This window comes from Elaeis guineensis, chromosome 7, assembly GCF_000442705.2.
Source record: "Elaeis guineensis isolate ETL-2024a chromosome 7, EG11, whole genome shotgun sequence".
Taxonomy (NCBI): Eukaryota; Viridiplantae; Streptophyta; class Magnoliopsida; order Arecales; family Arecaceae; genus Elaeis; species Elaeis guineensis.
In genome coordinates, this window is record NC_025999.2 from 86971883 (window position 1) to 86999833 (window position 27951).

The 27951-nt window shown below is 38.1% G+C and overlaps 2 protein-coding genes across 3 annotated transcripts in view; one reads left to right on the forward strand and one right to left on the reverse strand.

The window, feature by feature from the left end:
* Positions 1-27951, reverse strand: part of LOC105048698 (uncharacterized) — a 93849-nt gene that overhangs the window by 34555 nt on the left and 31343 nt on the right. Inside the window, exon 1 of one of the 2 annotated variants that reach the window (XM_073261391.1) lies at positions 14615-14618. The exons of the other annotated variant lie outside the window; for it this stretch is intronic. The gene's annotated coding sequence lies outside the window, so the exon portion shown is untranslated. Of the gene's footprint in view, positions 1-14614; positions 14619-27951 lie in introns of those variants that run through there. 2 annotated transcript variants of the gene reach the window in all.
* Positions 17476-18608, forward strand: LOC140859347 (WAT1-related protein At1g21890-like). The gene is made up of 4 exons (XM_073260999.1): positions 17476-17529; positions 17913-18038; positions 18107-18273; positions 18362-18608. The coding sequence occupies exons 1-4, from the start codon at positions 17476-17478 to the stop codon at positions 18606-18608; spliced, it is 594 nt and encodes a 197-aa protein (XP_073117100.1).

A 27951-nucleotide genomic window follows, 5' to 3' on the forward strand; every position in this document is an offset into this window, starting at 1 on the left:
CTAAAAAAAAATTTGGATGCTTAACCTGATATATCGGATCCTCATACTTGCGGCATATGACAGCCCAATCCTCGATACTGATGCTGTCATATGACTGCTGTCGCGCTGCCTCCACCCTTGATCTTACACTACAGCATACCAGTGGTGATGAATGCGATGTCGGTAATCCTTGAAATATAAGCATAGATGATCATCCATAGCTCGCTGCACGTAATCGTGCTCAAAATCAATAATATCAAATATAGCCTGCCAATAACAAATATTATAACAACATAGTGCTAATTAAATATTTTATTAAATATTATTTTATCTGTGGCTATAAAAGACCTCCATCTGAGCTGATGTAACGTAATGACAATCGGAGAGCGTCACAGGGGCATAGCTGCAACATATGATACCAAGCTCAGTCCACCATAAATCGCACCATCCCCTAATGGGCATGTAGTCAGATAGAATCTCGATACAGAGATGCTATCCCTCGTGCTCATGTCTCCAATGCTCCAGGATGAGGTTCTTCAATGGATCCCTCACCCTCACCTCACTACTTGCACCGAATGGTCAGAAACAATAATGAATAAATCATTAGTATGATAACTATCTATAAACTTAACATATACGATTAAAATCAAATTTTATTATATAAAAAAATATTAAAATACCACTTGAACCCACCTCTGCAGCACGCTCTGGTGCTCCGATGGTGTGGCAGTGGAAATGGGGAAGGCTCATCCTCAAAAGGAGGCTGGAAACTTGGACGTGTCGTCCCTCTTAGTGCCATATTTGCAATGCTTAAATTATGCATATAACTAACTTGACATATAAATAAATATAATAATAAATAATAATAGCAAAAAATATATAAATATTAATGAATAGAATTGTATTGCATACCATTATTGCAAGAGAAGATTCAACAAAGAATATAGATCTACTTATCAATATCCGTATCCTTCTCAATTTATAGGTACTTCTCCGAATTACAATAATCGACTAATGTATCGTCTTCTATCTCATCGTCATTTATGAACTGATCATCACTCTTCAAATCATCAAGATTAAATATAAATTAGCTTCAACTTCATTGGGCGGCAGATCAGTCCTATTCAAAGGAGTTGTCACAAGTTCTTCGTCAACAAGGAGCTCGATCAATATTTGTTCTTCCTCTTGAAAAGCTTCTTCTTCATGTAGATCTGAACTTTCGTCCATCTCTAGTCGGTTAGTATATAATATATGCCTTTAGATATTATTCTTTGTATGACATGTCAATCACCTCGATACTTCAGATCCTTCAAATATATTACTTATTTTGCTTGAGTTGCTAGTACATATAGCTCATTCTGGTACCGTATTCATGCAAAATTTTTACTGATAAAGTATGGATCGATATGAATATCGATCTTCTTATTGCTAATATCTCACCATTCACACTGAAATGAATATCAATTATTGGATCCATACTTCAGTTCTATGATATCTATCAACACAAAAAATGTTCAATCTCCTCTTCTCCTTTATTCCTATCATAGCAATCTCACTATTCTGGATCTGTCTTAGCATCTCAAGCTCTCTTATATAAAATTTTTATTTTTGATGATTATTTATGGGTAAAAATTTTATGTCATAAATAATCCAATATTTGTGATAAAAAGTCAATTTTATGTCATAAATAACTGATATTTATGATGCAAAATATTTATGTTGTAAATAATCAATGAATTTTTTTTAATATTTATGATTTTTATTGATTATTTGTGATAAAAATTTGTATCATAAATAATTAAAAATTTATAATATAAATTAATTTCAATGTCATAAATAAAAATTATTTATGATAAAAAAAAATTTCATCCTAAATAATTTATTATTTATAATGAAACTATTTTTATGTCGCTAATAATATTATTTACGATGAAAATATTTATGTCATAAATAATTTCATCATAAAAATCTTATTTTCTCATAGTGACTCTTATGGGGTAACACATTTGTAGCATAAGAGAGACACCCTATGACTTTAAAATAAGCATAATTAGATTCTTTGCCAAAAAGAATTGAATAAGATATTTTAGCACCTCAGTAGGTAATCTATTAATGATGTGAGTAGCAGCAAGAATGGATTTTATCCAGAATTTATTAGAAAAGTGGGCTTGAAACATAATAGACCTAGCTACTACAGAAGGTGCTTATGCTTTCTTTCAACTACCCCATTTTATTGTGGGCTATATACACATAACTTCTTATAGATAATGCCTCTAGATTGGAAAATGTCAACACAAGAAAAGTTAATGAACTCAGTCCCATTATTAGTCCTCACTTTCTTAACTATCTTTTGAAACTGAGTTTGGGCCATAAGAATAAAATGTTTTAAGACAGTAGGGACTTGGGATTTGGCAGACATCATGTATGTCCATGTATACCTGCTATAGTCATCCACAATAGTAACCATAAAATTTGCACTAGTAATAGAATTTACTCTATAAGGACCCCACAAATCCACATGAACAAGTTCAAACACTCCATTTATAAAAATAGTACTAATGGGAAATAGAACTCTTTGCTGTTTAAACAAAAGACACATATTACAACATGGTTTGGTACTTATGAATTTTCAATATAAAAATATGACTGAGTTTAGAATAAAAGGCATGTCCTAACCTGGAATGCCAAATTATTACAGAATTGTCTAGACATTTATTGGTATTACAAGAAATTGATCAAATATTATCACTAGTAGGAAATGAAGTTGTGTCTAGAAAGTAAAGTCCATCTCTAGCCTTTCCAACAGCAATGACTTTATCACTTTGCATATCTTGCATTACACACTTGTCATGAAAAATTTGACATAGATGTGAGAAGCTTTGGCAAGTGTACTAATAGAAAGTAAGTTGCATTTAAGTTAGGGATATGTAAAATATTGGTTAAGGTAATTTTGGGGTGTAATGAGATATGGCCTGTGTGTGTTACATATTGAGTTGAACCATCAGGTAAATGGATAAGTTTAGATTTAGTAAACAAAGTGGTTTTGTGAAGAAAGAAGAATTGGCACACATGTGGTTGGTAGCCCCTGTGTCTATGATCCAAATACCTTTGTTCTCAGAATTCATACCTGCTAAACAAGAATCAGAAACTTTACCTGCAAATCTGCAGTATTAGCAAAGTTAGCTCCATGAATTGGTGCCTTTCCCTTCATCAGCTTCATCATTTCTTGTTGGAGCATGCTAGCAAAATTTGCATTCCAATCCTCATATTTGCATTAATTAGTAACACTTGCTTGCTCAGTGTCCAATGGTGTTTCAATAATATAAGACATAGCATTAGCTTGCTGTCTGCCCTTCTCCTATTTTAGTTCTTTATACCAATCCAAATTGCCAATGAGTTTGAAGCAAGAATCTCTCGTATGGCCTCTGGTATTATAGTAGGTGCAAAACCTTTCATCCCTCTTGTCATTCTTCTTAAATAAAGACTTGAAGTTATTGGTCGAGTTATTATCCTTGAAACTGTTCTTTTTATAATTCTGTGATCTAGCCATCATCATGGTAATAGTCTCACTAGATTCAACCACCACATTCTACACCTCCTTTTGTTTCTCTACTCTAAAGATCATGGAATATGCCTTATTGACATTTGGCAATCGATCCATCAATAGGATTTGATTTTTTTACATGATCATAATTCTCATTAAGTCCCATCAAAAATTGCATAAGCCTATCCTCATTTTCAATAGCAACAATAGCCTTAGAGGCACCACATGAATGAACAGAAAATGGATGCAAGCATGTTCATCCCACATCTTCTTCAGGTTATTAAAATAAACTATTACAGATTTATTTTTCTGATTAAAAACACAGATATCTTTCTTAAGCTGAAATAATAATGGACCATTACTCTATCCAAAACGTTGCTCTAACTCATTCCAAATATCTTTAGCACAAGTTGTATACAGAAAAGCCTCAACAATCTCTTTTGAAATAGCATTCAAAATCTAAAAAACTACCATACTATCTACTTTCTGCCATCTCTCAAAGAGAGAAAAATCGGCAGGAAGCATTTCACACTTTTTGTTAATGAATCCCAGCTTATCCTTTGCTCCAAGAGCAATCACTATGGATCTACTCCATGTGAGATAGTTTTCACTAGTTAACAAGGCACTCACCACAATCAGACTTGGATGATCAGAATTATACAAACTATAGCAGATCGTTGCTTAGATTTGCAGCATCTCGATTTTCACTCCCTACAGCATTGCTCACACCTAAACTTTCTTCCATTGATCTGACATCCCAAGCCAAGAAGAAGAGAAATTATAGTCCTATCCACATGGTCCTAAGGCTCTGATACCATAAACAGAAAGCAAACTTGAGCTATTGAACGAAGAGCTAAAATTGAGAAATGAGAATTGTATTATATCGTATATTGAGACAAAAAATAAAAAAAAGTTTATATACACAAAGAGAAAAGTAACGCCTCTTCCTGAGCTGGCTATCCCAACCAATCATATTACAATCTACTCATAACAGCCTAACTAATCCAACTTGGTAGTAACAGCTTTTTGAATTTGCATAACCAATTTTTTCTCCAAAGCATCTGCCTTCTTTTCTATATAAATATATTTACACTTTTACCTTTTTAGTGAAAGCTAGATTGATCGGTGGAATTCAGTCAGTCTAAGTTTAATCCAGCACAAAGAGGTGAAGGATGGATATTTTTTTTAGTGATTCAGGGCACATAGGTGTTGATGTGCCTGAAATTTGTTCCTTATGGTTCAGGTAACAAGATTTCAGACTGAAATTGTCCCAAGATAAGAAAGCACCGCTGCGAAAAACTTAAAGTCAGCATGATGATTTGAGGAGGTAGACAAAAAAGCATGCACACAGCATTTGGTCGAAATAGATTGTACTAACGCATGAGATATATAGTGTGGACGATCATGATCATTGTTCAATTATAACTGATTAATGGTTCATATTTTCATTGGAAAGGTGGATCACGTGAGAATGCATTGAAACTATCATATATCTCAAACATATGGATTTACTTTATATGAAGTATAAATAGCATTAACCCCTTTTTTTGTAGTCGTAGGCAGCATCAGAATGGTAACTTCCATGAAAAAAAACCAAAGTTATTTATGTTTTCTTTGAATTCTTTTTTTTTTGATACAAGCGAGTGATCGCACCATTCTAGCGTAAGTACAGCCCAACAAGTTAGAATATAAAATATCACACAATGCTCCTAGACAATCATCTCTTTGGCACTAAAATCAATCTCTGATGTGGTCGGCTACAAAAGAAGCAACCCAATCCAAGTGCTATTCCCCTCTCGGTAGACACTTCGAACGGCTGTCGCAGTGAAGTGATAGAAGGACTCTCATATATCATGGAGTAGCAGATGAGCTCCCAACCGTATCGTCTCATCCCGGATCCAGCCTATGACTATGGCAGAGTCATCCTCCACAAAGATATTGTCCGCTCATAACTCTTATCATGCACAGATGATGCCTATCCAAACAATCCGGAGCTTCGCTTTAGGGATCGATGGCTCAAATAGGGGTGACCCCCTAACAATTAGTAGTCTACCATTCGAGCTTCGGATGACATAACCTGTACCATCTCTCCATCTCTGACACTACTATCAAAGTTGATCTTGACAAATCCTGAGGAAAGAGGCTCCTGATCGCTGTCGTAGGCGGTCAAGAATAAAAATCAACTCAAATTATATAAATAGGATGAGTCGGGATCGTTTCCACAGAAATCTAGATTGTCTATTAGAATCTATTTCTTCCTCAGTGACCTTATAAGCTTGTAGGCTTTAGATTGTGTCTAGCAATTATCATTTTATCCTAGTAAATTTTTTTTTAATTTTAATATATGAAAAAAAATAGAGAAGAAGAAGAGTTCTAGAGATGAGGGTCCTAAGGGATCCTAGACCGATAGATGAGAGAGTTTTAGTTAAATTTAATGTTCGTAGGTTAGTAATCAAGTTATGCAGTCAATCCTAGCTAAAGATAATCCTAGATCTAGATAGCTCTTAGCTACTAAGATTGTCTTTGAGCACTCCAGGTAAAAGATTAGCCACTCAACTGACCAGGTAAGTATAAGGTTGGTGGGGATCCCCCCATTGCTTTCCTTAGACACCAACTGAGTTGGTCAGGTAAGCGAACGGAATCAATTAAATAACCACCTTCCTTTAGGATGTAGTTTCTGAATCACTTTCCTAGACATCAGTCAAACCGACTAATCCTAACCCGATCTAACTCTCAGGATCTCTTATCCTATTGAGCTCGAGAGTCTTTAGGGATCAATGTCTAATTGATTTTAAGTTAAGATTTAGGTCAATGCAATATGCAGGATAGTGATTTGTGGACCAAAAAAGGGTGATGAAATCTCCACTTTATCTTATTTAGGATTTGTGCCCTTAAGATATTTTATTAAATTATATAATGCAAGAAAAAAAGGTGGCCAAATTTGGTAGTTAGTCAAGAGTAAATTGATTTGTTTCACTTTTTAAGTTTTGTGATTAAGTATCTAATTTTTTAAGTAGATTATGAGGTGTCAATGTAGAGATTTTTTTTTTGAAATAAAAAATAATAATCATGCCTAGATCTCCGACAATGGTGCCAAAATTTGATCGCTGTCGTAGGTGGTCAAGAATAAAAATCAACTCAAATTATATAGATAGGATGAGTCGGGATCATTTTCACGAAAATCTAGGATGATTATCTCTTTTATTTTTTAAAAAAATAAAAAAAATAAAAGAGAATTAATTATAGAAGGATTAAAAGAAATAAAATAGTAAGAATTTAATTATAAATATAAATTAATTTGTAAAAGAAAATAAGTCAGAGAAATAACTCAGAAATTTTGAATCCACCATGCAAATTTGATTTATTTTTTTTTAATGTTACAATATTAATTCTTATGATTAAGATATTAGTATAGCTTATCTTTGAGGGGTATGGACTGTATCAGTAGATTACAGCTCATCCTATCAGAGTATAAACTATCTAAATTTAATTATAAGATATAAGATTTAATCTAACATACCATGATCTATCTCTCCTAGATACGTACTGTATCCAGGGATCACGGCATGTCAGTGAAGCATATAAGATATGTAGGCTAGATTAATACCTCAGAAAAATAAAAAGATATAAAATAAAAGTATAATTTTATTGCATAAAAATTAAATACAAAAAAAATTTATTTACAGGCTTCATCGTATTTTTGGATTGAAGGGATTTAGCCACGCATCAAGATCTCTAGCTCCATATTCATCTTTTCTCTTGGATCCCTAAATATCTTTTATTTTTTTTTAATTTTTTTTACTTTTTCACTAATTTTTTTTCTTTTCTACTCTTATTCTCGAATCTCCTATTTATAGATAAATTTTTTATATTTTTTTGGTAGGAAAAAGAGTCCTAAAACCCTTAGAATTTGTATAATACCCTTTATATTAATTTCTGACCGTCGGATTGCCTTTGGACCGCCCAGATCAGTCTAAAAATTTATGTTTTAATCCTTATCAAAGTCGAATGTGATTCTAACTATTTGATCGTACTTCAGATAAGATTTTAGCCGTCAGATCGTGCCTCTAATCTCTTATTCAAAGTCGGGAGCATTCTCAGCCGTTGGATCACGCGATAGATAGAATCTGAGCCATCAGATCGCACCCAAGAATTCTTATTACACTTGAAAATACTGTCAGCCATTCGATCTGGGTCGGAATGAATGTAGACTGTCGGATCACATGAAATCATCTCCGTCCGTCGTGGACCACGCCTGTAGACTGCGAAATATTTTTGATGGACCGCGCCCTAACTCTATAGACCGAGTAGTCGGTCCACCATGCATCGAAGGTAATAAAAATTATTTTTTAAAGATATTTTAGCTTGATTTTTGCTTCAATTTTATCTGAAAAATTTAAAAAAAATATGCATTAAATTTGTTATTAATTTCTCAACATTTTGGTACTTAAATTCTCAATTAAATTAACATCTATTTTTTATAAATATGTTCTAATTTTATATTTTTTTAAAATTATTTATTTTTATAAAAAATCTAATTTATTCATAAAATTAGATTTTTAAGAAGGTGTTAGCACAATAAATTATCAAAAATATCTTCAATAAATATAAAAATATACCACTTATCAGCTCTCAAGAGATCAAAAGAACCCTCTAGATCGCTACATGCGCAATAAAGGAGCCCTAGAGATTGGGGTGATATGGGACTGTCCAACAGCATCGAATTGGCAGTACTCTTCCGTAAGATAATAGACTCTCTCTAGTACCCAATGCGTAGGCATAACCTCAACATCGAAGGCTAAGATATTCCTGGACAGCAAGATCTAATACGTGATGTACGCCATCCTATCACCGGAGGCCTGACACTCTGTTATGCTTTGGCAGATCACATCCAAGAATGAGGAGAGCCAGGAGCCACTCATAACTCCCTAGGGCTAGCCTCCTACCATCCCCTAGATCAAGCATGCCCGCAGACAATGAAGTAGACCATGCTTGGTCATCTCGTTCTCTAGCCCACAGATTGGGCAGGCAACCAATTGCTCTATTCCTCTATCCTTGAAAAGTGTCCGAGTTGGTAGCCAGTCCCAGGCTACCTTTCAGAAGAAGAGTCTGACTCTGAGGTAGACTGCCACTCATCAAATCCAAGCACCCTCGATCCTCTGCTCAGGTATGGATCTGCACAATGCAACAAAATCTCTGATAGGGATCTTGGAGCAGCATGACCAACCCCACATCCTGAAATTATGGCTTTGATGGATAGGGATAGGAATAGCAAGAATCCTATCTGCAAGCTGGCCACCAAAGAGACAAATAAAATCCTGACCCTACAGCCCCTACCATCATCAGTGATCAACTCACAAACCTACAAGTCATTATCCACCTTTATGCTGACGTAGGTTGGCCAATGAGATAGAAAAAGGCTAAAAACTAAGCATCCTGACTCACATCAATTGTAATTTCATCACCAATCGACCACATAATCTGAGCCACCACTATAGGAGCACAGATGCAAATCTCCCTTTAGATGAAAGACAACTGCGATCAATGCAAATCTAGGACCCCTGCCTCCAAACTCTATATCGAGCTATCATCATCCTGCTCTACAAGCAATCAGACTAGGTGAGGAGTTTAGCAGCATGTCCAGAGATCATAACCTCCCTCCTAACCAATAAAGACTAGATCTCCAGCCCCCCATCCCGCATAGGCCGGCAAAACAAGCAGATGAAGCCTATGACCACCATATTTAGAGCCCTAAAGAAAATTTAGAATTGTTGCCCCAGGTCCCTGAGGCAAGAATATGGCACAACAATGTTCGCTAGGAGGTAAATCAGAATGAAACTTAAAACAGATATCATGAAAGTAGGCACTCCTAAATCCATTGCTCCATGGGCCTGCAATCAGCCCTCCAAATGCTCCACCTCATGATAAGAACCCTAAGATAAGTCAGAGTATCAATTCTGTTAGGGATCCTCAGCCTATCCTGAATCACCTGCTTCACTTGGATCTTCATCTTGGAGCTGAAGGTGATGTGGACTTTTGCAAATTTATGAGCTGGCCAGATGCTCGACAGTAAGCCTCAATAATAGATGTGAAGCACCTCGAATTCCACATTGAGGTCCAACCAATGAGCAAGTAATCATCTGTAAACAGAAGATGCGAGAATGGCTACATCCTAAGAGCAGGTCAGTATGGTCCAGCTTTGCCCCCTGAATCATCACTTGAAAAGCATGAGATAGAGAATCAATATATAAAATAAATAAGTAGGGAGAGAGAGGGCACCCTTGATGAAGGCGATCTATCAAATGAAAGAACTCCATCGGAGAGCCATTAATCAAGATGGTATAACTCGGGGCCTCCACAGTCCACAACCCAATCAATCCATCTGTCTTGGAATCCGAACTCAAAGAGTGTACGATGTAAAAATCGCTAGCTCATCCAGTCATATGTCTGCTCCATATCCAGTTTGATTGCCATCAAGCTCCGACGAATGGGGGCATGCCACAAGTCATCCATAAACTCTTGGGTGAGTAGGATGTTGTCAATGATGTGACGACCACTGAGAAAAGTGCTCTACTCTTGGTTGCGAAATAATCGACTTCAAACGTCCAATCAGGATCCTTGATGCACTTTATAGAGAGTGTTGCAAAGACTAATCGGTCTGAAATACCTTAGGATCGACACGTTAGATTTTTTCTAGATGATGGTGATCAGCATCCTCTTCCACTACTCCGAAATACCTCTGGCTGCAAACACCATCCGCACAGTCTCAGTCATCTTTCTACCAATGATTGGTTGCTACTGATGGAAGGAGAAGGGTGCGAAGCCATTTGACCCTGGGGCTTTATCCTCCCTGAGAGATCAGAGAGCTCCACATACCTCTCCAGCTGACACTAGGCGAGTTAGGACCTTATTCTCCTCTTTAGAGATGCTACAAGTAGGGTGGGACCCCTGGGGGTGGTCATCCCCACCCAAGGGGGCAGTCCAATGAGACTTGAAGAATTCAAGTATCTGGCCTTTGATCTTCTCATTGTCCTCTACCATCCTACCATCGCTCTCCCTCAACTATCTAATACGGTTGGCAGACCTCCAGACCATTATAGATTGATGGAAGAACATGGTGTTCCGATCATCCTCTTTGATTCATTGCATTCTGAACTTTTGCCTCCAAAGCATCTTCTGATCTCAATAAAGAGTGGTGCTCAGAGAGCTTGTAGCAAAGCTCCCTCAAGTCAGGCTCCTCTAGATCTTCCTCCTGATCCTCTCTCCTCGGGAGCTCCATAGTATCTGCCTCCATCATCTTAATCTATTTGAAGATATCTCTAACCTCAAGATGGTTCTACTAGATGAGCCTGTACCTCGCCAACTCATGCCTCTTGATCACCTGATACCTCACATCACCATGAATCAGCATCCTCCAAACCTCCCTGATCAAGTCCCACGATCTCAGATAGCATGTCCATAATTTTTCAAACCTGAATGGAGTTCTGGATAGTCGTGGGCTATTAGTAGTGATGAGAAATAGACAGTAGTCTAAAGCAATCCTCAAAAGGTGCTGCATCTGATGCTTCAAGAACTGCTGGAACCAGATGGTGGTAGCAAGCGCCTGATCAATCCTCTCTCAAATCCTGGCTCTCCCAATTGTTATTATACCAGGTGAATCGGGGTTTGGTATAGCCGAGGTCAATTAAGCCCAAGTCGCTAATGAACTTTTTGAACTCTCTAGAGTCAATAATACCACCATACTGCCTACCACTTATCATCTCATGGGACCCCACAATGCAGTTGAAGTCTCTAGCAATAAGAGAAGGTAGGCTATGCATCACCAACCTAGAAATCTTGGACTAGAGAACCCTTCTCTCCCTGTACTCAATGCTCGCGTACACACTGGATAGAAGCCAAGGACTATCGATCTGCTCCAAGATTACTAAAGCAATTTGCTACTCGCATATGTGAAAAATATCTATCCTGATCAAGCCATGGTACCACAACACCATGATTCCCTCAGATAGACCCCTGGACTCTACTGCATAAGTGCTCCATATTGGTGGAATCAGCCTTCTGGCTCGGGCAAAGCTCATCCCTGATAGCTAGATCTCAAGCAGGATACAAATCTCTAGGTTGTGCTACTGGATGATTCTTCCAAACGTCATCCAGAATGAGGGCTTCTCCACCCCTGGGTGTTCCAAATTAGAAGCATCACTGATAGAGCCGTCAAAACGGGCCTTGGCCGGTGAGCCGGTCCGTTTAGGCTTTTAAAATAGTAGGGCTGGGCCAGTGTTTTAGCAGCCCGTTTAACAAAAAGGCTTTTTAGCCTGACCCGTTTATGGTCTGGTCCGTGAAGGGCTGGCCCGTCTAGCCCGCGGACCAGCCCATTTTTTTTAAAAAAATTATTTTAAAATAACTTAACCACTTAAAGTAATCAGTAAATAATCAATTATTTTTAAAATATCTTTTTTCTCATTTTTATGCCTCATTAGTCATTACTTCTATCGTTAATGTCGAATAACTCAAATCATTTTTTCCAAGCCTTAGTCCCTGTTCATCTTTCCACTACCCATCTAATCATTATTACTCTCTCCTTTCTTCAAATGGCCTGTGATATACTAAGCATACCAATCACTACAGTGGCTAGCGAATCAGCTTTCAACATTGGTGCTCGTGTTTTAAATAAATATAGATGCTGTCTCCTTGGTGATCATGTGCAAGCTCTTATTTGCACCTGCAATTGGTTACATGGCTTTATTCATGATGGTAATATCTTTTTCTATAATTTAAGATAAGAATTTAAATTTAGTTAGATGCAAAATAGATTTTTTCTAACTATTTATTGATCTTTGCTATTTGTTACTTGTGGATTGCAAATGAAGATGATGATTCAACTACAAAAGTTGATGTAAATTTGTCAAAACAAGATTGTCAAGTTTCTAATGTTATAATTGACGAAGATGAGGATGATTATTGATTAATAAAATATTGGCAAAAATCTTAAAAACAGAAACTGAATTTCAATAGTTGGACTCAATGTTGTTTGAACAATATTTTTTACTTCTTGGTTTGTTTGATTTTGTGGAGTTTAATTAGTCTATGGTATTTTTTCTTATGGAGAATGGAGATTATGATATTATTACAAAAATTTTGAAATTTTTTCATGTTTACTTTTGGTGTTTTAAAATTTGATGTAGAGATTGATTTTATTTATTTATTTGATGAAGTATTATGTTTGAGAGTTTTTTAATTTATTATAATTTTTTTAATTTTTTTAATTTTTATAATTATTTTAATTTTTTTGGTGAGCTATAAGGGCCGGCCCGTTTAGGCCCTTCACTTATAAGGACTAGGGTTAGGCCGCCTATTTGATGGCCCGTGTATCAAAAGAGCTTTTTTAACCGACCCTAATGGGCCCGGTTTGTGAAGGGTCGGCCCTCCACGGGCCAGGCCGGCCCATTTTGATGGCTCTAGTCACTGAGAAAGCTGGCAAGGAAGGGGATCCACACTAATATCCCCCTCCATTTGAGTGTCAGCCTCCGGTGCTACTATCGTAGAATCTATATCTAACGGTCTCTCCTCCTCCCTAAGGGTGCAAATAGATCAGGTCGGATTGGACCATGAGTAATCCCGATTTGATCCAATTTTTTGATCGGGTCTAAATATTGAAACCAAATCCAGTCCAATAGAAGATCGGATCGGATCGGATCGGATTCATGATTAAATTTTTTGACCCAATAGGTCATTTGAGTCGGGTTGGATCTATGTGTAATCCAGCCCCCATCCATGAAATATGCGTCCGATTTGGATCTGGATCTAGGCCGATTCAGATCCGGATCTGGACTAATTTAGATCTGAGTTATAATAACAAGATCAATAAATAGAAGATCTATAAACAAATCTTATTTGCACTATAAATTTTGATCTTGATATATGAGACTATTAGAGCCCCCATGTCATACACTCTTCATTCAAAAATCCAAAAAATCTAATTATATTTTCTTCACCATTGTCCTTGACTTGATTAATCCAAATTCAAAATATTTTAACAAAATTTTAAAAGATAAAGATTTAAAAATTAATAAAATATCTTTTCAAGAACAACAAATATTAAAGTAGGTTCAATCAAAATTAACATTCATGTAATATAGGAACAAAGAGAGATAAATGATGGATTCGGATCGGATCAGGTTGGCTTGGACTGAATCATTTATCTTAAGATCCAAATCAATCCAAAAGCCTCCATAGATCAGGTTGGATCAAGTCGGATCAAAATTCAGTAAATCTAGACCTAATCCAAAAAATAAAATAGATCCAATTTTAGAATCCGATCTGGATCCATAGGTCCTTTAAAATGTTTCGGATCGGGTCTATGCAGGTCGGATCATATCGGGTTATGGGTCAACCCGATCCATTTGCAGCCTTACTCCTCCTCCTAGATGGCCTACCTTAACTGGACCACAGCCTCATTGTGATCCATGTCCTGGCCATCCGACATGAGAGCTTGGCTGCCATCCATCTCATCCACCATCCCCTGTTCAGAGTGCCCCACCGCCGCTAGGCCATCCTGGTCTTTTATCGATGTATCTGTCTAAGGCACAGCTGATTCCCCATCCACTGGGGCCCTGGTTAAAAAGAAAAAGACCCCAGTTCCTCCTGGGATAGCAGACATATCCATTAGAGCCTCCGGGCAAGCTGGGGCCTTGCCTTGGCCCTATTCAGGTTTGAAGGGCCTTTTCTGCTATCATTGGGCCTTTTTTCTCGACCCTTGGGCTTCTAATTAGGTGCCCGGCCCACATCAAATTCACTGGGCCGAGTGCGCTTGGGCTGGGTAGAGCCCGCCCCATTGTTTTCGTTGGGCCAGCTTGCAGCCCAGGTGAGCCCCTAGCGCATAGGCCTTCCCCCCTTCACGGACCACCACCAACAGGTTGGACTACACCCATGCTTGGGCCCACATCCATCTCGCACCAAGGCCCACTTTCGCATTGATCTTCATGCCACCCTCTATCTCTGGATCGGAGGGGTGATCACCGCCGTGCAATCTTGGTTGGCTTGATCCAGCCATTGGATTCCTTTGCTGGGTTGACTTGGTCCGAGTCACCTCGAGTTGGCTCCTTCTCGTGTTAGTCCAACCTGGTTTCCACTCGAGGGGCCCAAGTTGACTCAACACCTTTCTTCCCCATTCCGTCATCTGTTTCTGGTCCAGACAGCCATTATCGAACGACAACCAACTACAGCCCCAGCATCTCCTCTCCTCCGGCTTGGACCACGTTGTTCGAGCGAAGCCCAACCAAAGAGCTCCCCTCTTCCCCGCTCGTCGGGCATGCTGTCAAAGCATGGAATCGACCACACCATAGGCATACTCCATCGAGGTTCTTATACATGAATCTCTACCACCAAAAGCCCTTCGGTCCATCGATCAAGACCCCTGGCCTCAACGCCTAGACAAGGTCAAGCTTGATGCAGGCCAAGGCGAAGTCGAGCCATCGTCGTTCCATCGTGCACTCATCCACCATCGCTGGCTTACCGACCTGGTGGAGGATGCTCCAGAGCACTGCTTCCCCCCAGAGCTCTGCTGGGAGCCACGACAATCAGACCCACACCAACACCATCCGGATCGCTCCCTTCGAAGGATGGAACCTCGATCACCATGGCTTCACTGACGAAACCAAGTCAGCGATCATTGAAGGCCGATCGAGAATCAAATCTCTTTCCTCGACCTCTGGAAAATGGAACAGGAGGTGGTCCAACTCCAGACTGTAGCCTTGCACCTCCCTCTTCATGCCTGCTCACTATCGGAACTCCCTAATCACTGCCACCACCGCAATTCATCAGTCAAGACTTCTGACCACCACTACTGAGACTGCCCACCCCTTTGTACCCACCTACATCTCATCCTCTGGAAGCTCCACCACCTTTGAAAATCGTCTGATGACCTCCTCCACCTCCTCTGATGACAGTTCCGATGATATCCAAATCAAACGCCCATGCTCCATCCTTCTCTATGCTGAATCCGACTGATCTCCCCGCTGCGAGACCCTCTGGTGGTTCCCCAAGTTGCTCACCGTCCCCTCCAGTGTTGCCAACTGCTGCATCCAACCCGATCATTGGTGATCACACAAAAGATCTCCGAAGCACTAATCTCAAAGCACCAATAAAAAATTGTGCAATGGTCACTGTTTAAAATGACATAATAACTTTTTGATGTCCTAATTTTTTACCTCTCGAATTCTTCATTTACTCTAAGCTAATTGTGCTTAAAAATTTGAACATAAGTCTAGTAAAGTTTAGGTGTGAGATATACCCAAAACAAAAAATATTTAGGTGTGAGATATCCATTTCGCTTGCCGAAGACTTGATGATGATACCAAACTCTGCTTATTCTAGATCGAGTGATTTATCGAATTCTCCAATTGTTCCCATGAATAGCAAGATATATCCAAACAAGCCTTTTAAGCTAAATCAAAAGTCAATAACCAAAGCAAATCAACTACCTAGTCAAGTAACTAAAATGAAGCAACTAGGAATCAAAGTCTTCTAACCATACAAATTATCAGGTCTTCACAAAAATATCTACATATGCTAAAATCAATCACTATTTGTCATATAACACTACCCTCCCTCTGGAATTAAAATAACAAATCAAATTACCAAATGATTCACCTAAATAAAATTTTTAAGAAAAGATGGCAAGACAACACATAATGAACATGCAAGACATGCACACTTCAGTTCAATTCACTCTTAAGACGTGATCTAGAGAAAGATGCACAGTCTATTCCACGTATCAAAACGAAATCCATATTTCCTATAAGAAAATAAAAATTTAAAAGAAAATACCATGGCACTTAAGCTGACACTTGGGTATGTTGGCAATTTATGATCTAATATGCTAGCTTGACAGACCTGAAATAAGTAGATGGGTTCTGTCCACGTTGTAAGCAAGTTGATCTGACTTTATCCACTTATTGAGTAAGCTGGTTCAGATATCGAGTCCTACCATGTCTGACTTATTTCGACCATCTAATAATTACGAACATGCTTACAACTCAACCCATTTAAAATATGGTTAACCATTATGTTTAACATGTCTAACCTAATCTGACTTATTAATTAAATAGATTATCCGGGTCATGTCAAGCGAATTATTTAACAAACAGGATGGCTGAAGACATGATTTTTTTTAAAAAATTGATAGATTTTTTTTTAAATACATATATCCATCCATTCCATTCATTAAGCTATATTACGGAGAGAAGCTCCAATCTTGGTATCTTTTTCTATCGGCATCTCTCATTTCCATGATTAATTGTACGAGTATATGATGTCCAGATGTTAACCTCTTTTTGTATAATTGTTATTATAATCGGGAATTAAAATTTGAGTCGTGAATCCATCATTATAAGTAAAAAGATGCGACTTTTTTTTAAGGTGATCGTGGATCTATTTTCCTTCTTGGTTTCTCGCTACTTAACCCTGGATCCATTAATCTTACGTATGATTATTGACCCGTTAATTTCGCTTCTTTCTTTCTTTCAATAGAAAGAGAACATTTGAGGCATGCGATATCCTACAAGCATTGACAAGAGATGAAATTTGAGTATCGTTTAATATCTAAACTCTAGTGAGCACCTCAAATCAAATCTTTCATCCTCCAAAACCCATAGCCCTAACAAATTCTTCCATCTTAATTCAAATCTCTAGGTCATCTGATCTTCCTACCAATCTCTAATTCTGGAAACATCGAATGCGGGACAGAGGCCTAGTGTTCTTGTGGAGGGTATAAGCCAGAGACTCAAGTAGGGGTCACCTTGCTTCCTATTTGCCTTTGGTTATGCCTGAACTTTAGTCAATAGCTCAAATCAAATATATCATCCCCCAAAACCATAATCAGAAACAAATTCTTCAATCTTACTTCAGATCAATCAGTCATCTGATCTTCCAATTTCTAATTTTGGGGACATCAAATGGAGGACAGAGGCCTTAGTGTTGCTATAGAGGGGTACAAGCCAGAAATTCAAGTAAAGGTTGCCTCATTTCAATGAGCTGGATAAAATCATTTAAATTCTACTTTATACAGTTATGACTCTTATATGCTTCCTAATTTAATTTACCATGTGCAGGGACACGTACATGAAACATTTTTGGGCATATATCAATGCTCGTTATCACAATATGAGTGCTAGATGTACTGTTCTGCACATCATTGCACCAAAATCGCATTACTGATCATACCTTCACCAGAAACATGATGATAGGTAGATGTGATGCTAGTCTATGCCTATAATTCTGCGTTACTGTTATTTGTTTTAGCAATAATGAAACCTTATTATATTATTTTCATGCTTGTCAGAGATTGCAAATACTATGTTCTTTTCTCAATTTCTATAAAGAAATGTAACAGAGATTGTGTTTTACAAAACTTAGAAGTGATGGATGGGAAAGTGGTGCAGTTGCTCTCGTAACGGAGCATGATGCCAAGCCATGGTTGATAGGATTTGGCCTGAGACTCCTTACGGCTGCTTACTCCGTAAGATGCTTCTTAGAATGGGATATTTGTTTGAGATAATTTTAGATGTTAAAGCATCTAAATCATAGAAACAGACTAAACTTATGCTAGCAATTATGTTCTTGTGCTCAGAGATTTTAGCAATTGAACTGATTCTAATGCAAGGAATAATGTGCTCTGGGATCGCATACAATATTCAAGGAATGGTGATGAAGGAAAGGGGCCCTGTCTTCGTGACTGCATTTAACCCTCTTATGTATGATAATAGTAGCTATAATGGGCTCCATCATTTTTGCACAGGAGATCACTTTAGGAAGGTATGAGTTCTTGTTATCTTATTGCAGCTCTAGTGGTATAGAGTCTGGTTATACTAACCTCTCTGAAATTGATAGGGTGGTTGGAGCAACTATCATAGTTATTGGTTTCTACTCTCTGAAATGGGGTAAGAGAAAGGATTACTTGACCCATTCTTCAGATGATGATGAGAAGAAAGGGGCGTTCGAGCTACCATTTTCTGCGACCGATGCAATGAAATCTAATTCTGCTGATCATGCCACTGTTGCAGAGATTCCATCTGCAAAGAGTCCTTGAAGAATTTAGCTCCATTTTCTTGACGCAACCAGTAGATTATGCTGTCACTTTATTAATTATGTAATCAGGCTTTCTGCTAGTAGTGATTGCACTTTATGAATGTTTGGGGAACGAATTGGACTAGATGCAGCTTCTTGTCAAACATGAACAAAAATGTACCAGTTGTGATAAAGTATGATGTGCAAAGCTAATGCTTATCATGTGCCAATGCAGCAGTACTTTAGGCTAATGTGCATGCATCATCTGAATCATTCTTGTTGTTGGTCCCAACACTTTTTGTCCTTTTAGAGGTGTCGATCCTTCACCTTTCTCCCTGGTATTATATCCTCCTCAAGTTCATTGCACAATGCAAATGGGATTGTCGTTGGAAGAAGTAGAACTTCCAATTTATGGCACAGAACACTACCTTATGTTTGCTTTTACTATTTTGGTGAAAGCTAGATTGTTCGATGGAATTCAGTCAATCTTTGTTTAATCCAGCACAAATAGATGAATGGATGAATATTTGTTGTAGTGAATCAGGGCCATGGGTGTTGATGTGCCTGGAATTTGTTCTTTGTGGTTCAGGTAACAAGATTTCAGACCAAGCTTGTCCCAAGATAAGAAAGCACCACTGTGGAAAAATCGAAGTCAGCATGATGATTTTAGGAGGAAGATAAAAAGACATGCTCACAGCATTTGGTTGAAATAGATTGTACTAAAACATGAGATATATAGTATGGATGATCATGATCGTAGTCAAATTGTAACTGATTAATCGTTCATATTTTCTTTGGATTAAGTAGATAGTAGTCTTTTTCTCTTTTACTCAGAGGTGGATCACATGAGAATGCATTGAAAGTATCATATATCTCAGTCACATGGATCTACTTTATATGAAGTGCAAATAGCATTAACCCTTTTTTATTTATAGTTATAGGCAGCATCAGAATGGTAACTTCCACCAAAAAACGAAACCAGGGTTATTTATGTTTTCTTCGATTCCTTCGTTTGCTCTAAGCTAATTGTGCTTAAAAGTTTGAGCATAAGTCCAGTAAAGTTTAGGTGTGAGACAGCCATTTTGCTAGTTAAAGACTTGATGATGATACCAAACTCTGCTCATTCTAGATTGAATGATTTATTAAATTCTTCACTTGTTCCTATGAATAGCAAGATATATTCAAACAAGCCCTGAAAGCTAAATCAAAAATCAATAACCAAAGCAAATCAACTACTTAGTCAAGTAACTAAAATGAAGCAACTAGGAATCAAAGTCTTCTAACTATACAAATTATCAGATCTTCACAAAAATATCTTCAGATGCTAATTATTTAATAAACAGGATGGCTTAAGACATGATTTTTTGTTTTACTTTTAATAAATTGTCAGGTTTAAATGGATTTTTTTTTTTTAAAGAAATACATTTGCCTTGATCTAATCTAAAATCTAAATGGTTGCAACTTTCTCTTTCAAGCACACGGTGTAAAAAGATCCAAGTGTCTCCATCAGGAGTATGGTTATTAGGCAATCAAGTTTGAATATATATTTATCGGAAACCAATTAGATTATTAAAACAATATTCCAATATCTGGAGTCATCATTAAAATTTATTAAATCCAATTTGCAGGATCCAAACCCAAAAATCTGAGTCAGATACAGAGTCGCACACTTGTCAGTTGCCTTCATCAGCTAATGTCAAGAGCTAGATAATCCAATTTTCATGGATTTTTACCTTTCCTAGCCTTGATATCATGCAATGATCACTTCGCCTTAGTCATTAACTTGTCAATTTGCCAAACTTACTTGGACCTACTTCTTATTTAAATTTACATAGTTTCAATTTCTCACTAATAATTTTGACTTTGGATCTCTGTCTAATCTGTTTCTATGATTTCAGTTTTTATCACATCAGAGGGGGAAAAATTGTTGCATTCACATCCTCTCTGTCTTCTACCCTATACACACAGCACAACCTTTTAGCTGATTAATGACATTTGTGCATGTGTATGTAAAATGCATGGTGTATGTGCCATCTAAACCATGGTATGTCTTAAAAAATGCCTACATATTTTCACAAAGAATTCATAAAAGGCTGCACTTATTATGATTGGAAGGTAATCGACATATAAAATGTTGTGTGTGAAAGGAACAGCATGCTTCAGAAGAATTTGGTGATGCAAGTTAAATTAGAAGATATTGATGACCAAAGCTGTGGCTAATCACAAATACTCCCTTTAGATATGGTGCGAACCTATTGGTCAGTATCTCTAAATGCATTGATTAGTGCTTACTACTCTAGGCATCAAATCGGTACATCCTTGGTAGAGAGCTCAACTTCCGCTATTTTGTTCATTGTGATAGCTGGTGTTCAACTGCAACCATAGTAAAACTCATAGAATTTGAACTTCAGATATGTGAGATCATATGGAATAGTTATAGGATGATGAACTGATTTGAGGAAAAACTATGTTAACTAGTCTTTCCATATGATGGTCTAGGGAAGTCGATTGGCTTTAGATGGATCAGTATCTACTACCTACTTGAGAATGACATGTTGTTATATCATGAAAAATAATAAGCATGGAATTAGATCTGCTCTCTCTGCAGAATCAGGATATTCTTGACAGTAATTATGCATGTAACTGAGGCATACTTGTGGGCAAACCTTCAGACTGCAATCCCAAAATGCACATTTTTTTTTGTCTATTGTGCCACTTCTTTATATAAAATTTATATTGTTGGATGGATATTTAGTCAAGACACTACCTCTCAGGACCTTTTCAGTACCACGCAATGCAGCAGAAAAAAAAAAAAAAAAATGAAAAACAATCAAAATATGCAGATCAGCCACAAAAGGACTCGCGTCATGGGGCATACAAACTTCACTATGAAAAAAAAAATTTACAAGAGGAGACCTCACCCTCAACCCTTGTACACCCAATTTCTCTCTCACAGGAAGTTCTCCTCACAAAAGCTCTCTCTCTCTTGGAAGACCCCCCTGAACCCTTGAAGCGATCGACGTCCGTTGTCCAGGAGCCTCCTGCTCCTTCTCTCTCAGCAACACGCGCTCTTGTTTCTCTCCTCACGGATTTCGTACGGCATCCACGGCAAAAACCAGACAACCACAACCACTGTTCCTGTATACAAGCCCTTTTAAAGGGCTTAAACCCAATTAGATTAGGTTTAAGACTCCTTAATCAGCCTAAATCAAGCCTCTGGACCGACGCCCGATCACGACCGGTCCACGGAATAGTATCGTGGACCGTGAAAAATATGTGAGAAACACCCATGCGGTCCACGTGATCCGCCATGGACCGCCCAGTCCACGGTGGACCAGGGTACAGAGCCCAAGCAAGGCTCCTGGGCCCGGACCCGCATAGGGGCTGGGCCGCGCGCCCGCCTGGACCGCGCCCGCGCCTAGGCCGCGCATCCCATGCGTTGGCCTCACCTGGGCAGCACGCTCCACCGCCGCCCCTCTGTTGGCCCGCCGCCGGCCACCGGCCATCCTCCACTATCTCTGTGATAACCCGGCCCAATTGGGCCCAAAACCAGTTCAAAGCCCACACGAAAAAATAAATAAATAAATAAATAAATAAAGAAAAAACAGAGCAGGAAGACTCCCGATCGGAGTCTTCCTCTTCTCCGATCAAGAATCGGAGTCCTAGGGCCATCAAAAGACCCTAGGACAAACCCTATAAGAAACCCCCCTCTCTCCTCAATGGGTAGACCCTTCAGTCGCCGTCGATTGTCGGAGATTTCCTCCGATTTTTTCGTTTGAAGCCACGACTCCTCGACCCGTGTTCGCCGTGATTGCACGCCGGTGGGGGTCACCGGAGGTTGTGGTAAGGTCTTCCTTCTCTCCCTCTCTTCTCTCCCTTCTTTCCCATGCCTGTGAGCACGATGGCCGACGACGGATGTCGCCGGATTTAGTTGGAGAAGGAAACCCCCTGTTCACCGCCTCTTTCCTCTGATTTACCGGCGCCGACGGTCTCGCCGACCGCCGGCTCTGGTCTCTCCGAACCCGGGAGGGTCGGCCGTTGCCACCGGCCACCACCGGCCATGTTATGGCCTTGATCGGCCGATCAAGGCACGGAGACCTCAAGGTCCCCTGTTTCGGCCCAATAAAAGCCCGGGAAGAAGAAGAAAAGAAAAGAAAAGAAAAAAGAAAAAGAAAAAGAAAAGAAAAAGGAAAAAGAAAAGAAAGAAAAAATAAAAAAAAAATAAAAGGAATATGAGCTACACTAGCCCAGTAAGTAAAACTTGTGCTTTCTTATCGGATCAAACATAAGTTTTTCATGATAATGCAATATTTAGAAAATAGCAGGTAATACAAAATAAAGTATTTCATAGAACATATAACAAAACAAGTTATAAACTCATCATGCATGCATAAATCATGTATATTTCACAATCATGAATCGTAAATCATTTTCATCATGTATTCATGTCATGTTTCAAAACATTGCTCACAGATATTCGTGCTAAGGTCACTATTATACCCGTGACAGGGCCATGTTTCTTAATCGACAGAGTTCTTAATTCATGTGCCAACTTTATACCCGCTGGCAGGGCCATGTTTCGTGTGGATGCTAGCTCTGGATGTCGACCTTCCCGAAGGGATTCATTCATAGCCATCTGAGAGCCTTTGAAATCTTTATATCTTTTTCTTAAAGCATACATATACATAGATGGGAAAACAATGAAATTCATACTTCATAATCATGCTATTTTCATAAGACATATTCATGAAATCAATGCTTACAATAAAACATGCTTTTTCATATCACATATGCCGATCCTTAGTTTATAAAAAATTATGATTTCATCAATAGCAATTCTTTGCATAAAAATATGTTCATTTATAAATAAATAAGGAGCATAAGATCTACTTACCTCTTTCATCTTAGATCTTCGGATTTCGTTAGAAGAATCAGCTAATCCTATTTAAAATATCAAATCATTATCAAATTCTATTCCATAAATATAATAAGATTAAATCATAAGAAAAGAGGACCGTTGACCAAATGTGTCGGTCCATCCAGATACCAGGGCAATTTAGGATCTTTGATCTGAGAGTCAGATTCAAGTGACTTGATCAAGAAATCGTGAGGTACAGATCGAATTAAAGTCAAGATCAATCAATAGGGTTCTTTAATAATAAATTTGAAAGATCTTTGATACGATCAGATGAGGTTGACATACAGCACGGATATCAAAGCAACTTCAGATCATCTTGTTAGAGTCAACATGAGTCCCTAAAAGATGAAGGCATGACTCGGTACAGGATTTATAGATCTTTTTTTAGAGAGAGAAAGTCGGTCATGAGAGAGAGAGAAAGTGGAGAGAGAATCTTCGTATCCTTTAAAAGTGGCAATCATGAAATGTGATAACCCAGCCCAATTGGGCCCAAAACCAGTTCAAAGCCCACACGAAAAAAAAAAAATAAAGGAAAAATAGAGCAGGAAGACTCCCGATCGGAGTCTTCCTCTTCTCCGATCAAGAATCGGAGTCCTAGGGCCATTGAAAGACCCTAGGACGAACCCTATAAGAAACCCCCCTCTCTCCTCTATGGGTAGACCCTTCAGTCGTCGTCGATTGCCGGAGATTTCCTCCGATTTTCCCGTTTGAAGCCACGACTCCTCGACCCGTGTTCGCCGCGATTGCACGCCGGTGGGGGTCACCGGAGGTTGTGGTAAGGTCTTCCTTCTCTCCCTCTCTTCTCTCCCTTCTTTCCCATGCCCGTGAGCACGATGGCCGGCGACGGGTGTCGTCGGATTTAGTTGGAGAAGGAAACCCCCTGTTCACCGCCTCTTTCCTCTGATTTACCGGCGCCGACGGTCTCGCCGACCGCCGGCTCTGGTCTCTCCGAACCCGGGAGGGTCGGCCGTTGCCGCCGGCCATGTTATTGCCTTGATCGGCCGATCAAGGCACGGGGACCTCAAGGTCCCCTGTTTCGGCCCAATAAAAGCCCGGGAAGAAGAAGAAAGAAAAGAAAAGAAAAAGGAAAAAGAAAAAGAAAAGAAAAAGGAAAAAGGAAAAAGAAAAGAAAGAAAAAAAAAGAAAAGAAAAATATAATAATAAGAAAAGAGAAAATTTTTTTCTCTCCCCTCTTTTTTCCTCTTTCTCTCTCTTTCTCTCTCTCTATTGTCTCTCTCTAAAAAGAAAAAAAGAAAAAGAAAAAGAATATATATATATATATAATAAAAAAAATATATATATGTGAGAGAAAGTTTTTCTCATCTCTCTCTTAAGTCTTTCTCTCTCTAGAATTAGACTTTCTCTCTCTACCTTCTCTCTACATTTTTTCTCTCTAAATTTTTTTCCTATTTTCTCTCTCTAGACCTTTCTCACTCATTATGGATTTCATCTCTCTAGAGTCATTCTCTCTCTCTGATTACATCACAGATCCTAGGATAAACTTGAGATGAAAATATGATGATCTGGGACTGCTCCGAAATTCGTGCAGTAGATCGGATCCCGATCCGATTCTTTTTCGAAATTGATAATATCAATCATGGTTAATCTATATTAAGTCACCTTGATATGACCTCTGATGATCTCAATCATGATTGTCACTTTTAAAGGATACGAAGATTCTCTCTCCACTTTCTCTCTCTCATGACCGACTTTCTCTCTCTAAAAAAAGGTCTATGAATCCTGTACCGAGTCATGCCTTCATTTTTTAGGGGCTCATGTTGACTCTAACAAGATGATCTGAAGTTGCTTTGATATCCGTGTTGTATGTCAACCTCATCTGATCGTATCAAAGATCTTTCAAATTTATTATTAAAGAACTCTATTGATTGATCTTGACTTTAATTCGATCTGTGCCTCACGATTTCTTGATCAAGTCACTTGAATCTGACTCTCAGATCAAAGATCCTAAATTGCCCTGGTATCTGGATGGACCGACACATTCGGTCAACGGTCCTCTTTTCTTATGATTTAATCTTATTATATTTATGGAATAGAATTTGATAATGATTTGATATTTTAAATAGGATTAGCTGATTCTTCTAACGAAATCCGAAGATCTAAGATGAAAGAGGTAAGTAGATCTTATGCTCCTTATTTATTTATAAATGAATATGTTTTTATGCAAAGAATTGCTATTGATGAAATCATAATTTTTTATAAACTAAGGATCGGCATATGTGATATGAAAAAGCATGTTTTATTGTAAGCATTGATTTCATGAATATGTCTTATGAAAATAACATGATTATGAAGCATGAATTTCATTGTTTTCCCATCTATGTATATGTATGCTTTAAGAAAAAGATATAAAGATTTCAAAGGCTCTCAGATGGCTATGAATGAATCCCTTCGGGAAGGTCGACATCCGGAGCTAGCATCCACACGAAACATGGCCCTACCAGCGGATATAAAGTTGGCACATGAATTAAGAACTCTGTCGATTAAGAAACATGGCCCTGTCACGGGTATAATAGTGACCTTAGCACGAATATCTGTGAGCAATGTTTTGAAACATGACATGAATACATGATGAAAATGATTTACGATTCATGATTGTGAAATATACATGATTTATGCATGCATGATGAGTTTATAACTTATTTTGTTATATGTTCTATGAAATACTTTATTTTGTATTACCTGCTATTTTCTAAATATTGCATTATCATGAAAAACTTATGTTTGATCCGATAAGGAAGCGCAAGTTCTACTTACTGGGCTAGTGTAGCTCATATTCCTTTTGTTTTCTTTTTGAACAGAGAAATAAGGTTAGGATCGGCAAAAAGAATCCAAGCTTGAAGATCGGCATAGCAAGTTAAAAATATTTGGCAACAGAAGTTTAATTTATTTTATAATCATGGATTTGTAGTTATTTATGAATGTTGAGATTCAGGTTAGTACTTGCTTTTGGATTTAGATGCTTTGAACTCATATTGGTTCGATTATTTGATGAATAATAGAATTGAATTTTTTTATTTGACGGATTTTAGATGATTATGATGAATTGGCTTCGTGTTATCGTGGGTTCCATCCCTCGGTAGCATGGCCGTGTTATGTTCCGGATTTGGGGCGTGACAATCTCGACTTACGTGCAATCTTCAAAAGTCCGTATCTTCTCTGTTCGAGCTCCGTTTTGGATGATCTTAATCTCGTTGGACTCCGTTTTTCATCGCGACCTCACTGTGGGCTGAATCTTAAGGCATCAAATCCTAACATACATCATTGGTGCTCTACGCAACTTGGTTTGATTATCAGAGTGACCTACATGCGCACACAAGATTTCTGTCCTGCCGAGCATCCTCACTTCTAAAAGGTCTTACCACTGCAAACTTAACTGTTGCAAGATGTGATCTTGCCTGATTTATTATCGTAAAATTAGGATCTGGGTTAATGATACGGCTCAATACTTGGTTTTATTGCATGTATTTTTCATATCAGACTATTGATCGAACCGTTATATCAATTTGATACCTGCATTATTTGGAATATGTTGGGATTTAAGAAATTATAGATTTTGGAGGAGAAAAAGTTCGCAATCCTTAGTCATTTATTGAGAAGACACCAGTCATACTTGCATCCAAGCATGTCATAAGTCATAGGCAGAGTTCAAAGAATATCATGAGATCCACTTTTTAGTTAGGCAGCCATAACTGCTTTGATGAATTGGAAATCTATGTATGTTAGAGAGCTTTGTCCCATCAGCAAGGCAGGTCTGGCTCTTTATATATTTACAGTTCCTAGTTACTGCAACTAGACAATGACTGCAAGTTGGTAAATGGCTCTTTTTTTCATGCAGCTAATAGGTTTCCAACAATCCACTTGATTATGTTATTGCCAGTTTATTTGGACCTGGACAAGGTATCTAAAATCATCTAGCTCTTAAAACATGATCCATCTTTAGATCGACAAACTTCGACCGTAGTTAATATTTCATATTCTGTTTTCCAGGAATTGCTAGCCTGGTGGTTTCTCTTGGTTTCCAGAAAATAGATGATTAGTTTATCACCAGATCCACTCATGTGGTCCTCACAAAACACAAAATGGTTGATTAACTAATAACTCAATCTGGAATTTTGCATTTTCTTCAACACAAAGTTCTTTAAGGTGTTCCTATGGCAGATTATTGCTTGTTAATCATCTTGCTTACATAGGATATGCGATTTAGTTCTTTGGTATGAAGAATGGGTGATGCTTCTTTGTGCCATTGCCTTTGGTATGTTAAAGATCAAGCCATCAAATGCTTTGCAGGTTGTGAATGTGAACATGGTAGCAACCCTGTGCTTGAATTTTTAGCATTGAAAGGTATATTGTGGAACCCTTTTTTTCTTCACTAAATTGTGCAAAGGCTTTTCTCTGAAAGAAAATGTCAAGGAATATAAAAGGATAG